The 16,101-nt window shown below is 36.5% G+C and overlaps 1 protein-coding gene across 28 annotated transcripts in view; it reads left to right on the top strand.

Moving 5' to 3' along the window:
• Nucleotides 1–7,098: 7,098 nt before the first annotated feature.
• Nucleotides 7,099–16,101, top strand: part of LOC106871604 (uncharacterized) — a 353,757-nt gene continuing 344,754 nt past the window's right edge. For 14 of the 28 annotated variants that reach the window (XM_089351386.1, XM_089351384.1, XM_089351366.1 and 11 more), the window contains exon 1: nt 7,336–8,332. In XM_089351386.1, the coding sequence (XP_089207512.1) occupies nt 8,273–8,332 (60 nt within the window). In that variant the 5' untranslated portion in view covers nt 7,336–8,272. Of the gene's footprint in view, nt 8,333–16,101 lie in introns of all 28 variants that reach the window. The other 14 variants (XM_089351391.1, XM_089351359.1, XM_089351349.1 and 11 more) reach the window with 3 other exon arrangements.

Genomic DNA, 16,101 nt, shown 5'->3' with positions numbered 1-16,101 from the left:
TGTGTGTGTGTGTAAATGATCAAACAAACTTCAGAGAGACTAGTGTTGATCTGTAGCAGCAAAACTGTATTATTTTGTAAAATCAACATGTGAACTTGCCATGGGGAGTTGAAAAACAAACGTTTCGGAGAGTCCATCCTCAGAGAAAATGCGAAAAAAGAGATATTAAAGTTCGTCAACAGATTTTGATTTTACTATGCATGGATGCACACACACCCACACAGTGTCGAGGCAGATTCTCCTTCATTGACCCAGATAGAGGCTGACTCCATGGTCACAGAAGCTTATTTTCCAAGTTAACTTGGGTGAGGGATGAATGATTCATGCTAAAGGACAACCCTAGAGAAAGCAATTGGATGGTCACCAAGAAGGGAGAGTGGCTTCATATAATAAAAGTACTGTTGATCTTATGGTTACAAATTTAATTTGCTTCAGATCCTTATTCACTACTATAAAAATCAGTTACTAAATAAATAAAAATATGTGGATATGGGACAATTACTACTAAAACATCCACCAACACTGAAACTATATACCCAAAGCAAAGCATTCCTTTGAATATTATTAATAAAGCACAAATAAGCAATGAAAAAATAAAGATATAGAATAAAAACAATGAAGTAATAGTTAAATTAAGACACCATTATAATAACAAGAATGAACGGAAACAAAATAAATAAATGAAAAAAAAATCCACATCTCATTTCAAATATCTATATCCCCTGAAGATACAAAAGCTAACAGACATTAAAAGTAAACATTGAAAGTGTTATTTGATAAATAATATAAATAATCTATAGAATGAAAGGATGATTAATTAGATTTTTGGGGAAAAAAAAAATAATTTAAAATTTTTGAAAATAAACAAATATTATAAATTAACAATTGAAAAATCATAATTTCTTACATGAGTTTGGCAGACTGTGCAGACAAAGTGAAGAGTAGTGTGGCAGGCAAGGAAGAAACTATTTAGGATCAGAAAGGATTCTTTTCTTCTGTAGGAGAATCATCAGGATTTTCTGTTAACTTTTTGCTCGTCCTGTGTATCAGATGTGATATAGAGAATATATTTCCTTGGCACTCACACACATATGAGACACATTCCCAATTTTTTTTATTTCTCAATCTCTGAGTGACTTGGGATTTATGAAAAGAAAGCTTTATATTATTCAGAACATATAAAACAAAGGATTACTAAATGTTTAAAAACAAACACGGACATTCAGAACAAAAATATGAAAATGCCTTGGATAGACATAAGTTAAACAGTAAAAGTAAAAGATTCTTAAATTACATTTTTTTAAACAATATATCTAAGGGGTATTGTCACAATCTATTTTTCTGGATAGAGCAAAATTATTGTAATACTTTATCAGAAAAATAGCTAACTTAGTATCCTCTATAAAGATTAATATTTCTCAAAACATCTGTGATTTCATGTCAAAGACACAAAAACTTTCCTCAGTGCTTCTCTTGATATGGTCCTTGTTCGATTTTGGTTCTCCTCTTCAAGGTTCTGTTATTGTTGCAAGAATTCAGCCTCTTCCCACTGAAGTTCATTCAGATTTTCAATGGATTATTGCCTTCAACCAAGTCATTCTTATCCTCTTCGGTCACATTCAAGCTTCTCTAATTACTCAAACATGTTAATTTCTTCAATTATAGGCTCAAACAATTCAAAGTCCCTTGAAGTGACAGTATCAGATCACAGCACTCTCCAAGAAGAGTTCAAGTACTTCTAATGGTTTCGCTGTTAAATGTACTGCATCTGCAATGAGGAAGTGATTTTTCTGAAGCTCTTTAAATGTCACAATAAAGCAACTTCAAAATAGGCTCTGAATAGATGCTTTGGCGGTGAGTTAGCAGAAACGTTAGCATGCCGGGCGAAATGCTTAGCGGTATTTCGTCTGCTGTTACGTTCTGAGTTCAAATTCCGCCTAGGTCGACTTTGCCTTTCATCCTTTCGGGGTTGATTAATTAAGTACCAGTTACGCACTGGGGCCGATGTAATCGACTTAACCCCTTTGTCTGTCCTTGTTTGTCCCCTCTATGTTTGTCCCCTCTATGTTTGTCCCCTCTATGTTTGTCCCCTCTATGTTTGTCCCCTTGTGAGCAATAAAGAAATATGAATAGATGCTTTGGTTGCATTTTTTTTTTCAGAATGTGTATTTATTTATTGGTTCGTGGGAATGATATTGGAAAGCATGCAATGGATTTTGATAAAATCATACTCCTGAGGTGTTTGATCCAAAAGTTAGGATGACATACAAGAACCTTATCCTGACAAGAAGAGCTTTTGTTAGAAGAACCTTAGTCATATGTTGTCGTTGTGGTGATGGTGGTGGTGGTGGTGGTGGTGGTTACAGACATATGACCGAACCACACTGTAAATAGATTAGTAGTAACCCAAGCCTTTTGAGTTTGAATCTCAATGAACACCAAACCTGTTCTTGTTAATGTTCTTGAGCATCCTTGAAATGATTTCATCTTCAAATACCCTCAGACATTGATACAGAATAGTAATATTTATCTATCCTTCATCAGCTTTTGTCCAGGCAATTTCACTTCCCCTTGTGTGATATAAGTACTTCTAGGCATTTTTTTCCAAGAAAAACCCATCTCCTGACAGTTAAAATCCTATTAAGAAAATAAACCTCACTTTATAAGCTCAAATCGTCCAACCCATGCCAGCATGGAGAGCGGACGTTAAACGATGATGATGATGATGAATAAATTACAATATAATTTTTTATAAAAAAATCAAAATTTTTCCTTGAAAAATTTCCATTGGTTTTGTCTCAAATGAAACCATCATCATTTTAATATCCGCTTTTCCATGCTTGCATGGGTGGGGTGGAGTTTATTGAGGGACATTTTCTACAGCCAGATGTTGCCAAATTTCACTTGATTCTAAAATAAGATAGTATTTCCTCATAGCCAGACATATTTTGCAGAATACTGGAAATGAATGACACTGCTTACATGGTGCTCATTTACAACAATCACTTGATGTTAGGACAAGGAGACACAAACACAGGCACTTAGCTACACATACGTGTGTATGTATGTATGTATGTATGTATGTGTGATTATATGTATGTATGTGTGTGTATGTATATATACATATAGATAATATATATGTATGTATATATATATATATATATATATATATATGTGTGTGTATGTATATATGTATGTGTGCGTATATGTATATATGTATGTGTGCGTATATGTATGTATATATATATATATATATATATATATATATATATAGTAGTGGGGGTGGGTGCGCTGAAAGTGTAGCTGCTAGAATAAGAATAGCCTGGGCAAAGTTTAGAGAGCTCTTACCCCTGCTGGCGACAAAGGGACTCTCACTCAGAGTAAAAGGCAGACTGTATGACGCATGCGTACGAACAACCATGCTACATGGCAGTGAAACATGGGCTGTAACTGCTGAGGACATACGTAAGCTCGCAAGGAATGAAGCCAGTATGCTCCGTTGGATGTGTAATGTCAATGTGAATACCCGTCAGAGTGTAAGTATCTTGAGAGAAAAGCTGAACATTAGAAGCATCAGTTGTGGCGTGCAAGAGAGACGATTGCGCTGGTATGGACATGTGGTGAGAATGGAGGAGGATAGCTGCGTGAAAAAGTGCCACACCCTAACAGTTGAGGGAACCCGTGGAAGAGGTAGGCCCAGGAAGACCTGGGCTGAGGTGGTGAGGCAAGACCTTCGTACATTGGGCCTCACCGAGGCGATGACTACGGACCGAGACCTTTGGAAATGGGCTGTGCGTGAGAAGACCCGGCAAGCCAAGTAAGATCGTTGCCAGTGCCCCTGGACTGGTTCTTGTGCGGGTGGCACATGAGATGCACCATTTTGAGCGTGGCCGTTGCCAGTACCGCCTGACTGGCTCCTGTAGGATTTTCGAGCGAGATCGTTGCCAGTGCCCCTGGACTGGCTTGTGCGGGTGGCACATAAAAGACACCATTTCGAGCGTGGCCGTTTTCGTGCGGGTGACACGTAAAAGCACCCACTACACTCTCTGAGTGGTTGGCGTTAGGAAGGGCATCCAGCTGTAGAAACTCTGCCAAATCAGACTGGAGCCTGGTGTTGCCATCCGGTTTCACCAGTCCTCAGTCAAATCGTCCAACCCATGCTAGCATGGAAAGCGGACGTTAAACGATGATGATGATGATGATGATAGTGTATGACAGTGACATTCAGCTACAACAACCACATGATGTTAAGACACACCCATACATGTATACATATATATATTTATTTATATACATATGTGTGTGTGTGTGTGCATGTATGCACCCAAACACACAACAGACTTCTTTCAGTCTTTGTCTTCTATATCTACTCACAAGTCTTTGATCAGCTTGAAGACTATAATAGAAGGCACTTGCCCAAGATATCTAAAGGAGGGTGGAGGGACTGAGCCCGAAACCATGTGGTTGGAATACAAGCTTCTCAAACCAGACACCCATACTTGTGTCTATACAAATAACAAACGAAATTCATGGAACACGTGTCAGACTCAGACACTCGTTTGTTTTGATGCACAAAGTCTATGTGTTTTCTTTAATAGTGGCCAGTTTACATGGGCAGACCCAAACGATCTTTGTTAGGTTTAGTGTCGTTTGTTATTTTTGTATAGAAATCATTCATGGACATGATTTTATTCATTACCATCCATCCAACTTTTCTGCCCACTATTCCTGAGTGGGTTGTGAGAGTAGGGTCCTCAGGTACCTCCTCCATAGAGGGCTCTATCAGAAGAAACTAATATTAGACTTTCTGGTTGGATTCCTTGGCATGACTGAGATTATGGATATTACCCAACCTTTTTTACTTGTTTCAGTCGTTATACTGTGGCCATAGTGGGGCACCGTCTTGAAGAATTTTTAGTTGACTGAATCGACCCCAGTACTTTTTATTTTTTAAAGCCTGGTACTTATTCTATTGGTCTCCTTCATGATTTAACCTAGGGATTCTCAACTGGTGTTGATTTGTTTATTGTCCCTATAACTTAGCAGTTCAGCAAAAGAGACCAATAGAATAAGTACCAGGCTTAAAAAAATAAAAAGTACTGGGGTCGATTCAGTCAACTAAAAATTCTTCAAGATGGTGCCCCACTATGGCCACAGTGTAACGACTGAAACAAGTAAAAGATAAAAGATATACGGGATCTTTTCAATTTGATGGCCAGATTAAATTGAAAAGATCCGATATATATGTACATATGTATGTGTATGTGAATGTCTGGTTGTATGCATTTCTGTATGGGATTGTACACACACCTGTATATATTGGTGTGTGTGTGTGTGTATATAACTGTATATCATCATCATCATCATCATCATCATTTAACGTCCGTTGTCCATGCTGGCATGGGTTGGAGGGTTTAACCAGGACTGGCAAGCTGGAAGGCTGCACCAGACTCCAGTCTGATTTGACATGGTTCCTACTGCTGGATGCCTTATATATATATATATATATATGTGTGTGTGTGTGTGTGTGTGTGTGTGTATTAACTGTCCGAAATGGTCGTGACTTCTGGGACTTGACTGATGAAAGAAAGCCAAGAATGTTCAGTCTTTTTTCACCTGTCCTAATTGTTGTTTCTCTTGTCCGCCTTTGTACCGTCTATCTGTCCAAATGTTTTAATGCCCTATATTGCCTTTTTCTTCCATTTATATATATATATATATATATATATATATATATATATATATATATATATATATATATATATATATATACCGGAGTAAGCACATAAATGTGCAACAAGGTGGAAAAAAGAGTGCTCAAATACCAGAGGTAGAGTAATATGCTTTATTTAAAAGCAGCAGAAATATAACAAAAAACTAACAAAACTGTCCGATGAACGGGAACGTGAAACTCCGAGTAACAGTTTTTTGTTATATTTCTGCTGCTTTTAAATAAAGTATGTATATATATATATATGTATGTATGTGTATAATTATGCATGTGTATGTGATTATGTCTGTATATCTGTATGTGTGTGTCTGTATGTATAAGCATGCGTATATGCAATTACTCTGCTTAGATTTTGTTGATAATTCTATGTATGTATGTATGTATGTATGTTTGTATGCATGCATGTATGAATGCATGTGTATGTGTATACTCACACATCTAAGTGTATTTTATCTAAAGAAGAGGGGTGGGTAAGAAACAGGAAAGTAAACTAAAAAATACCAAAACTTCTGCCAAAATCTAAAACGTTCAGGGTGAAGGGGTTATGTGTGGTAGAGTGTTTATATCTGAGTGACGGAAAAGAGTAGAAGGGATTGCGTGTGTGCATATGTGAATGAATAAGCATGTAGGTGTGTGTACGACATAAAAATGTAAATTTTTTGTTTTAGAAAAGAGAATAAGTGTGTGTGTGTGTTTTGAGAGAAGAAGAAATATGTTTGCGTGTGTGTGTTTTGAGAGAAATATTAGTGTGTGCGTTTTGAGAGAAAAAGAAGTGTGTGTGTATGCATGTGTGTGTGTGAGTATGTCTAAGTAGAAGGAATGAGAGGGTGTGTATGGCGAATGATAATGTATGGATGGATGGATAGATTGAAAGTGTATGCTGAGTGAGAGAGAGAGAGAGAGACAGAGACAGACAGAGAAAGAGAAAAGAATTCCTAGTCTCGAAAGTGTGTGCGTGAGTGGGTTGTGTGTGTGTGTGTGTGTGTGTGTGTGTGTGTGTGAATGCACGAGCGTGCGTGCGTGCAGTAAAAATGAGAGACTGAAATTGCAGGAAGATGAAGTGTGAGACAGTCGGAGATAGAAAGAGTGAGAGAGAGAGAGGGGAGAGTAAAGTTGCGAGGAGAGAAAGAGAGATTGAATGAGAGAATAAAAGAATGAAAGATTATAATAATAATGTAATAACAATAATAAGTAGGGGAAAGAGATAAGTGAGAAAAACTGACTTAAAAGGAACAAATAAAATTAAAACTATTAGAGATAGAAAGAAAGAGAGAAGGAGAGACACACACAGTGTGACGGGGGTCGATTTGTGTGGGACAACAAAAAAATAGTGGAAGAACCGCCCAAGAGACAGACGATAGATGGATAGTTAGATAGAGAGAGAAGAAGAGAGAAGAGAAGAAAAAGAGGATAGTGTAAAATAAGACGTGCTTATTATTACATACATATCATACATACACACAGATATATACACACACACATACATATACATATATATATATACATTTAATCGTATTGAGCCCTCTACGTATAGAGAGAGGGGGACAGAGAGGGGGAAAAAAGAGAGACAGCATAGCGACGGTTTTGGCTGACTGTCATCCTGTACTCCCCTCGTTGCCAGCGAAATGGTATGTGCGGCTGTCTGAGCAACTCGTTGCTTCTTCCCCAGCTGGGCATTCAGCAAGGCAGGGTGTAAATTGTGTCGGACACACAGACTGACTAAGAGGGACAACGGCAGCAACTAAGCCAACTCTTTAAAAAAAGGACACCGCTCAGCAGGAAACCGGGTACCTTGAAGTGGACATACAAAATTATTGTAGTACCCGGTTACTCTATGTAAAAGAAAACAAATACAGGCTACCATCGTTTATATGTAAATACATAATAATATATACATATAGGAGTATATCCGTTATATACACACTGTGATTATGAAAGAGATTCTTTACTATTTAACAACTTAAAAAGCTCTGTTGGATTTCGAAATTTCGTGTAATCTGCAAACATATAGCTAGCTATACAAACATGCATTGATATTCCCACACAAATTATATATACGCGTCACCCAATTTACAATTATACACGCTTTTACAGTTATACATATATACACACACACATACGCACACATTGATACTGCCACAAATATATACCCACTCATACCTACACACACACACACACACACACACACACACATACATGTTTTACTACAGAATATTAGTGAAGGAAAAAAACTACAATTTAAATAGTTATCTAAAACATCCAAAAGTATAATTGCTCTCTGCATATCAATAACCACAAGGAATCATTGTTACATAATATTGTGATATAATATTTATTTCTCCCTCCACCATACATACATACATACATATATATATATATATATATATATATATATATATATAGCTGTTATCCCATAAATCGCATTACCCCACAACTAATATAGCCTTTACATTATTCCATACTTTTTCGAACAAAAGAGTGAAAGAAAAAAAAGTTGTTTTTTTTTAAACTATCAAAAGTACAAATCGTCACTAAACAACCATGAAGTCAGCTAAACTTGCTGTGAGCAGTGAAGGTAGCCCAGAGACAAAAATCGACCAGGTTTGTCAAACCTATTATATCTATACATATGTACATGCATGCATATATATATATATATAGTTTGTGTGTGTGTATATATATATATATATATATATATAGTTTGTGTATATATAAACTTTGTATTTATTCATTTCGTGGGGAGGGACAGAGTTTGTGTGGACCTGCAGAAAAATAGGGTGGGGAAGATTTTTGCCCTCCACAAACCTCTTTCTGTATTTTTTTCAGATTGACTGTTTTTTAATGCCCCCCACCAAAAAAAAAAAATTTATGTTTTAAAAAAAAAAGTTATGCATATTTTTGCAGATTCATAATCTCAGAAGATATTTAAAACATACACGTGAAAAAATAATTTTCAAAAGAAAGTTAAAACTGAAAAAAAATGGAAGGGAGGCAAGAAAAAAAAAATTACCCCGATTAGAATTTTTAAAATATATAATCGTAATATAGGATGTTTTAAAACCTACATATCCGAAGAAATTATGGTTTTTTGGCGCACTGGATAATTTCCGACTCTGTTCTATAGGAACGCCTGTATGATTGTATGGAAGTGCATCTATATATACGTGATTGTGTATACTGTATTTTCAAGATATTTTATAATGTTGTATATGTTAAATTCGTTTCACTAAACCAGAAAAATATTCAAACTCGTATTCAGATACTTCACACCCGTTATTTTTATTGCTTGTGTGTGTGACCACACCTTTTTAAACTCCTGTATTATACAAATATACATATACAAACATATATATATACAGCTTTTCATTATACCGGTTTTTCTTACACAAACTCTACGTATATTTATTTCACATACACTGTGTGTGTGTGTGTGTGTGTGTGTAATGCTGTATGTATTTGGGGTAACTATCATGGATTCGTCCTCGTTTTAATTTTTCTTAGACCACAATTGGGGAGCAACAGTGGAGGCTACCTAACTTCCCATAGTACCATAGTGAACTGCTCCCATAGCAACAGTTAGCACCCTAGAGTCTGACTCAACCAGACTACGAGACTGCACCTTGAGTCCTCACATACGAAAATAACTGGCTAGTTGCTAGGGACTCTCTATGGACCCTTCATTATAACAATTAGTTCCCAACGGTCAGTGCAAATGCCATTTTAACTGACAGCTCCATACGGTTCATCCCATCATGAGTTAGATCGTAACCAGTGTGCAAATTTCGTAAAAGACATTCATTGTTGTCCCGAGATCAGTTTATCTTTTACCTTTCTTCCTGAGATCGATAAAATGAATTACCATTCAAGTATTGGGGTCGATTTAATCTGTTGTTCTCTTCTCCAAAATTTCACCACCTTTGTCTATGTTACAAACATAGAGGCACAAAGGTAGTGAATTAGAAGAATCATTAGAACATTGGAAAAAAATGCTTTTCGGTATTGGTTCCGGCTCTTCATGTTCTGAGTTCAAATCCCACTGAGGTCGATTTTGTCTTTCATCCTTTTGAGGTTCGATAAATTAAGTACTAGTTGAGCACTGGAGTCGATGTGATCGACTAAACCCCTCTCTTAAAAAAAATTTCAGATCTTGAACTGGCAGAAATGTTTGCACGCCGAGCAAAATGCTTAGTGGCATTTCGTCCGTTTGTACGTTCTGATTTCAAATACTGCCGAGGTCAACTTTGCCTTTCATTCTTTGGAGGTCGTTGAAATAAGTACATGTTGAGAAGTGGGGTCGATGTGATCGACTAACCCCCTCTCCTCATATTTTCAGGCCTTGTGTCTATCTTAGAATTATTATTATTGAAGCGGCGAGCTGGCAGAATCGTTAACACGCCGGGCGAAATGCTTAGTAGTATTTCGTCGTCTGTCCTTCATGTTCTGAGCTCAAATTCCGCCGAGGTCGACTTTGCCTTTCATCTTTTCGGAGTCGATAAAATGAGTACCAGTTGTGTACTGAAGTCGATTTAATCGACTATCCCTTCTTCCTTATGCCTATAGAAGAAAGGATTAAGGCGGCCAGCTGGCAGGATCGCTAACATGCCGGTCAAACTGTTTAGCTGTATTTCATCCGTCTGCACGTTTTGAGTTCAAATTCCCCCGATGTCAACTTTGCCTTCTATCCTTTCGGGGTCGATAAATTGAGTACAAGTTGCGTACTGGGGTCGATCTAATCGACTGGTTCCCTCTCCAAAAGTTTCGGGCCTTATGCCTAAAGTAGAAAAGCGATCTAACAGAATCGTTAGCACACCGGACAAAATGCGTTGTAGCATTTCGTCCGTCTTTACGTTCTGAGTTCAAATTCTACCGAGGTCAGCTTTGCTTTTCAGCCTTTCAGAGTCGATCAGATAAGTTACCAGTCAAGTACTGGGGCAAGACTTCCTTTTGTACCGCTCCCCCCCCAAAAAAAAACATCCATCCTTTCCCTGGGGTCTATGTAATCGGCTTAGCCCCTGCCCCCTAAAATTCAAGCTTTATGTCCATATTTGAAAGAATTATGTGTTCTTTTCGTTGAGAGTTCATATCCCGCCTGGGTCGACTTCGACTCGCATCGTTCCAGTTTTGTTAACGTACCAGTCAAGTACTTGGGTAGATTTAATCATGTACATTCTTCTCCCCCCCCCCCCCCCACCAAAAAAAAAAAATGGATGTTTGGATTTGCTTTTTAAATTTTTATTAAAATTAAAGAAATAAAGAAATTATAAGCCTGTCGCTTTTCCGAAGATTGGATCTTTGAATTCGCTCATGCCATGCTTTTGGCAAATCAGTCTTGTTAATTCGTAGCATATAGATTTCTTTAAACATATTTGTGAGACACGGAACGGTCAAATTTTTAGGTTACAATTTTCTGTACCTGTCTCGGTATACGGGACTATTTTTTTTTTCACTGTATCATCCATGGGTGTGTCTTTTCCAGCTATATACTTCATAGACATAGAACTTCTGGTGGGTGCGCCTTCGTGTAACTACACAAATATTTGTGTACAATCATATAGGTATGGCATCCCCCCCCCTCTCTCATATATAGTGTTTGTGTGTGTACGTGTTTAACATATATTGTGTTGTAACAATTAAATGCATTAGTGTACTAGTGTGGAAAATGTTAGCTGCGTATGCATTCACTGTATGTGCATACATGTGTAGTAAATCTAAGTTTTGGCTGCACCCTCGTCTGGCTTTTGTTAATGGTAGATGTGGTGATGGTGGTGGTGGTAATGATAGCTTGGTAGTCGTGATATGATTGTAGCGGGGATATGGGGTTATAGTAAGAAACTAGCCGTGGCAGTGTTGTGTTATGATCCCATTACCAAGGTTATTATATGGACTTAGGATAAATAATGTGGTTGTATGATGTTGCAAGCATCAATTACCGTAATAGCAGTCATAAAATCTGTTGTAATAATGGTGGCGGACCAGTTGTGGCAGTGGTGTTGGTAGTATGACCTTAAATGGCTGAAAGATAACTCTTTATCATAGGTTACTACTGGTAACATTCCTAGGTACCAATTCTTTATAGATGAACTGAGGAGTTCTTCAGACTAGGCCATGTAAATTACATGGAAAAACTTTCTACCCTCAAACTCCCAGCTGTCTCTTGGGATAGAGCTAGGTAGAAATGTGAATTGTATTGGATTGGTACCTGCCTAGGATGATGTTAGTGTCTGATCTAGAATATATTGTTCTGTCACACAAGCACAATGAAATACTAGCAATGGATTTGAGCTCATGACCTAGGAGCAAGTAGTCCAGTATCTTAACTACTCAACCATTTTCCCTGGGCTTATTATCTGCTATTGAAAAGTGATTTTCATTTTAGTCTCATCCTCTAATCCAGATTTTATTTATCAATTTATTCATTTATTTGATGAGGCAAGGAAGGAAAAATATAAGTGACTGTGACTGACATATCTTCAGGATGCTATAAAAGAAGCATAGCTGCTTAATCAGCCTTGAAAGACTGGAAGGTGAGGTTGATACTAAGCACTGTGTCAAAACAGCCATTGTTAAGATGTTAGTAAAAGTTAGTGTTGACATATTTAATGCAGGGAGCATTGAACAAGATAACTAGAAATAGTTATGCAATAAAGGGTGGGGAAACAGACAACAATATTAGGTAACTACTAGTATTCAGCTTTTTATTCTGGCATGAATAACCACTGTAGCCATGTTTAGCATTATTCTGACCTCACCAGCAAAGAATTGCTTTTACTGTACTTGCTGAAGTAGTGATGGAAGAATTATTAAGTAACTGTACAAGGTTTCTACATTGTTATGTGCAGTCTTGCACAGTTTACTTTCAAATGCTGTAATCAAGTAAAATAATTTGGAGAATCTGAATTATTTATCAAAATTGGTTTTATCAATATGCAAGCCAAAGTAGTGAGCTGGCAGAATTGTTAAAGCATCATACAAAATGCCTAACAGTATTTCTTCCACCTTTTTATGTTCTGAGTTCGAATTTTTCCGAGACCAACTTCGTCTTTCATCCTTTCAAGGTTAATAAAATAAGTACCAGTCAGTTACTGAGTGTTGGTGTAATCAACTGTACCCCCCCCCCCCAAAAAAAATATATATTTCAGACCTTGTGTATTGAATTATATACAAACCACCTTTCTTTTTAATAACTAGAATTAACTTACCTTACAAATGTTTGCTCTAACTCTAGATAGATCATAACTGACTATATTTTAGTATGATCTGAATTCTGGACCACAAATATGAGTTAAGTACAAGTTCACTTAATGTAGTGAACTAAAAATTATTGTTAATCTATATGGGAATTATATCTATAGTGAAGAGATGTTATTAGCATTAATGGAAGAATTATCTCCAAATATGCAAGTAAGAAAACATCAGGATTTTAGTTAACTAGAAATTAAATGGAGATATGCAAAAGTGAAGGATTTAGTTAGAGCTTTGGAAGCAGAGGTGATGTGACCATATGTATTTCAGTCTTATTAGACCATCAGTGAAGCCTATTTATATATATGTATATATATATATATATATATATATATATATATATACTAACCATACCATATTGAGCTAATAAGAGCAAGTCTATGTGGTTAGTCAACATGTAGAAAAGGTTAACCCAGTCCCTTGCAAATCACACCCTACTGATGACTAACAAAAATGATAGGATTGCATTGGATCATGTAGTTTTAAATATACAATGTCTATATAAAAGTTTGGATGGTTACTGCTGAAATATCTTTTCGTCATAGACCTACAGGATTGGGGCTGTCCTAGGACTAAACAACAAGAGTCTAGCATGACGTAAGAGTTCCTAAGTAGGCTAAGAGATTGTTCAGGAGTTATTTGAGACACGAGTAGTGAAGTGCCTTAATCAATAACAAACATGCAGTACATATATTGGTTAAAAGGTACATTAAATCTGAAGATGTTTGGTTTCACAGTTGAATAGTAATTTTCCATACTGCAGAAGTGTCTAGCTATGATGAATATGTCAAAGAATATTGAGGATGATATGTTTATGTGTATACACAAACTGACACATTAACCTACATGTATACAATATTGAACTAACCAGATGTGATCTTTTACAGAGTAGTTAGTGTAGGAAGTACTCTTCTTCTGAATATACCACTTTTAAAGCTATTGTTGATTGAGAATTATCTTAATTCAAGGGCCTCAAATGAGGTAGAGAACTCTGAACTCACTATACTATTACTCATGGGGCATTTGTAATAGATAACAAATACACCATACATATGTTCACAGAGTTAAGTACTAGTTCACTTAATGTAGTGAACTAAAAATTATTGTTAATCTATATGGGAATTATATCTGTAGTGAAAAGAGATGTCATTAGCATTAATGGAAGAATTATTCTCCAAATATGCAAGAAAACATCAGGATTTTAGTTAACTAGAAATTAAATGGAGATATGCAAAAGTGAAGGATTTAGTTAGAGCTTTGGAGGCAGAAGTGGTGAGACCATATGTATTTCAGTCTTATTAGACCATCAGTGAAGTCTATACAGCTCTCAAGACTATAAGCATAAATAGAAAATATAGTCTTTGATGTGAAAATTCCATAGAAGTGAGATAGTGCAATGGAGAAATTATAAGTCATGCACTGCAATATACTGCAGGTATTTCGTAATGTTTCTGGGCTGAATATTTTATCTACTTGCTTCTATTTACCTACTTTATTTAGAAGTGTTATGTACCTGAGTATCTCTACATTGTTACCTATCATAGATAACATTCTAATCAGAAAACAGTGTTTCTGTTATAGATCATTTTTTTTTTCCACATTGTCTCAGTTCATCCAGCCATTGTCAGGAGTAGCTACTAGATAATCTGAGGGAAAGTCAGATGTGATACTGATGATCTATCCACAGAAAGATTTCTCCCATATTTATTATAGGTTGTGTTGATATCAACGATGTCTATCTAGATATGTAGTCTCAACTTGTAGTATCAGTAATAGATTGCTCTTCTCCATAGGTTTACTATCTTGACCTGCTGTAATTCACTTGTGTTAATGTACTATCTCAAATTGTGTTTAACCATATCTTTGTATCTCGGTTGGGGATACACTCTGATTTCTCATCTATCTAGTCAGCTGAGAAAATAGTATTTGCAGGTTGCCACTTGATATCTATCATCCATAACACCATAAAAACAGATATAAGCAGTGACCCTTACAAGCCCTTCCGATTTAAGTAAGGCACTTGTATTTACAAGGAACACATTTGTGTGCAAAAATCCAACAAGTACAGAATGATTTGATTCAGTAACACAAAAGGACTGCACAGGTTGAGGGCAGTGGCACTGCCAAGATATGATTACTAGTTATGTGGGCAGAAGTATTAAAAGTATTAAATTATTTAATTAGTTGAAATATAATCAAACATGCAGTAAACAAAACTATTAAGAGACACTCCAGTTTGTCTTATATATATATATATACATATACACACACACACACATAACGCTATTAGTTGCTCTCATATCTGGGACAGTGCTACTGGCTACACATACACACACTGTAGCACATCCAAAAGAAGGTCTTCAACTGATTGGGAATGATTCATTCACCAACACACTACAACCATTGGCTCATAAGCATTCTGTTTCTTCTCACTGTCTCTACTACAACTACTACAGCAGCAGCAGCATTATCTGTTTATCTGAACTAGCATGTGTGTCTTAACATCTCACCAAACCTAATTCATCAACCTCTGTCTCTCGTAATCCCACCACTCCCATATTACATCTTACTTATCAAACCCATATTAAAATCTATATCCAATCCTTCTTGCTTAGAATTGCATCCCTCTAAAATTCACTTTCTGCCTGTGTTTCTCTTACATTCACCAGCCTACAACAGTTCAGGTTGAACATTAACCATAGAGATTGCTTGGCAAAGTCCTACAGAAAGCCATGGGCTCTTCCCCACCTCCTCATCTCCTTTATTCTATGTGCAAATATGTTTGTTAAATACAAGTTCTGAGTTAAGGTCAGTGCTTATCATTGCTTTTATAGCACGAAGCAGAATTTTTACTTGCACAGAATAAAAGACTATTCCTGATAGTCTGCTTATTATTCCTGACTACAGCTAAGTGAACAGAGGCGATGTAGAATATACTATACCACTACAGATTGTTTGGTAAGAAGTAAATCTCCCACAGTATAGACACTAATGTATAAGTAACATTCCAAGATGATTCCTTAGGTGAACTGAAGTAATGTAGAATATAATGTCCTGTTAAATAATCCAACGAAATGCCTGCAGTAGATTTGAACTTGTGATTTACAAGCAAGTAGTCCAATATCTTC

The sequence above is a fragment of the Octopus bimaculoides genome, chromosome 4 (genome assembly GCF_046866305.1).
Source record: "Octopus bimaculoides isolate indiv1 chromosome 4, ASM4686630v1, whole genome shotgun sequence".
Classification (NCBI taxonomy): domain Eukaryota; kingdom Metazoa; phylum Mollusca; class Cephalopoda; order Octopoda; family Octopodidae; genus Octopus; species Octopus bimaculoides.
This window is presented reverse-complemented; position numbering and strand designations above follow the sequence as displayed.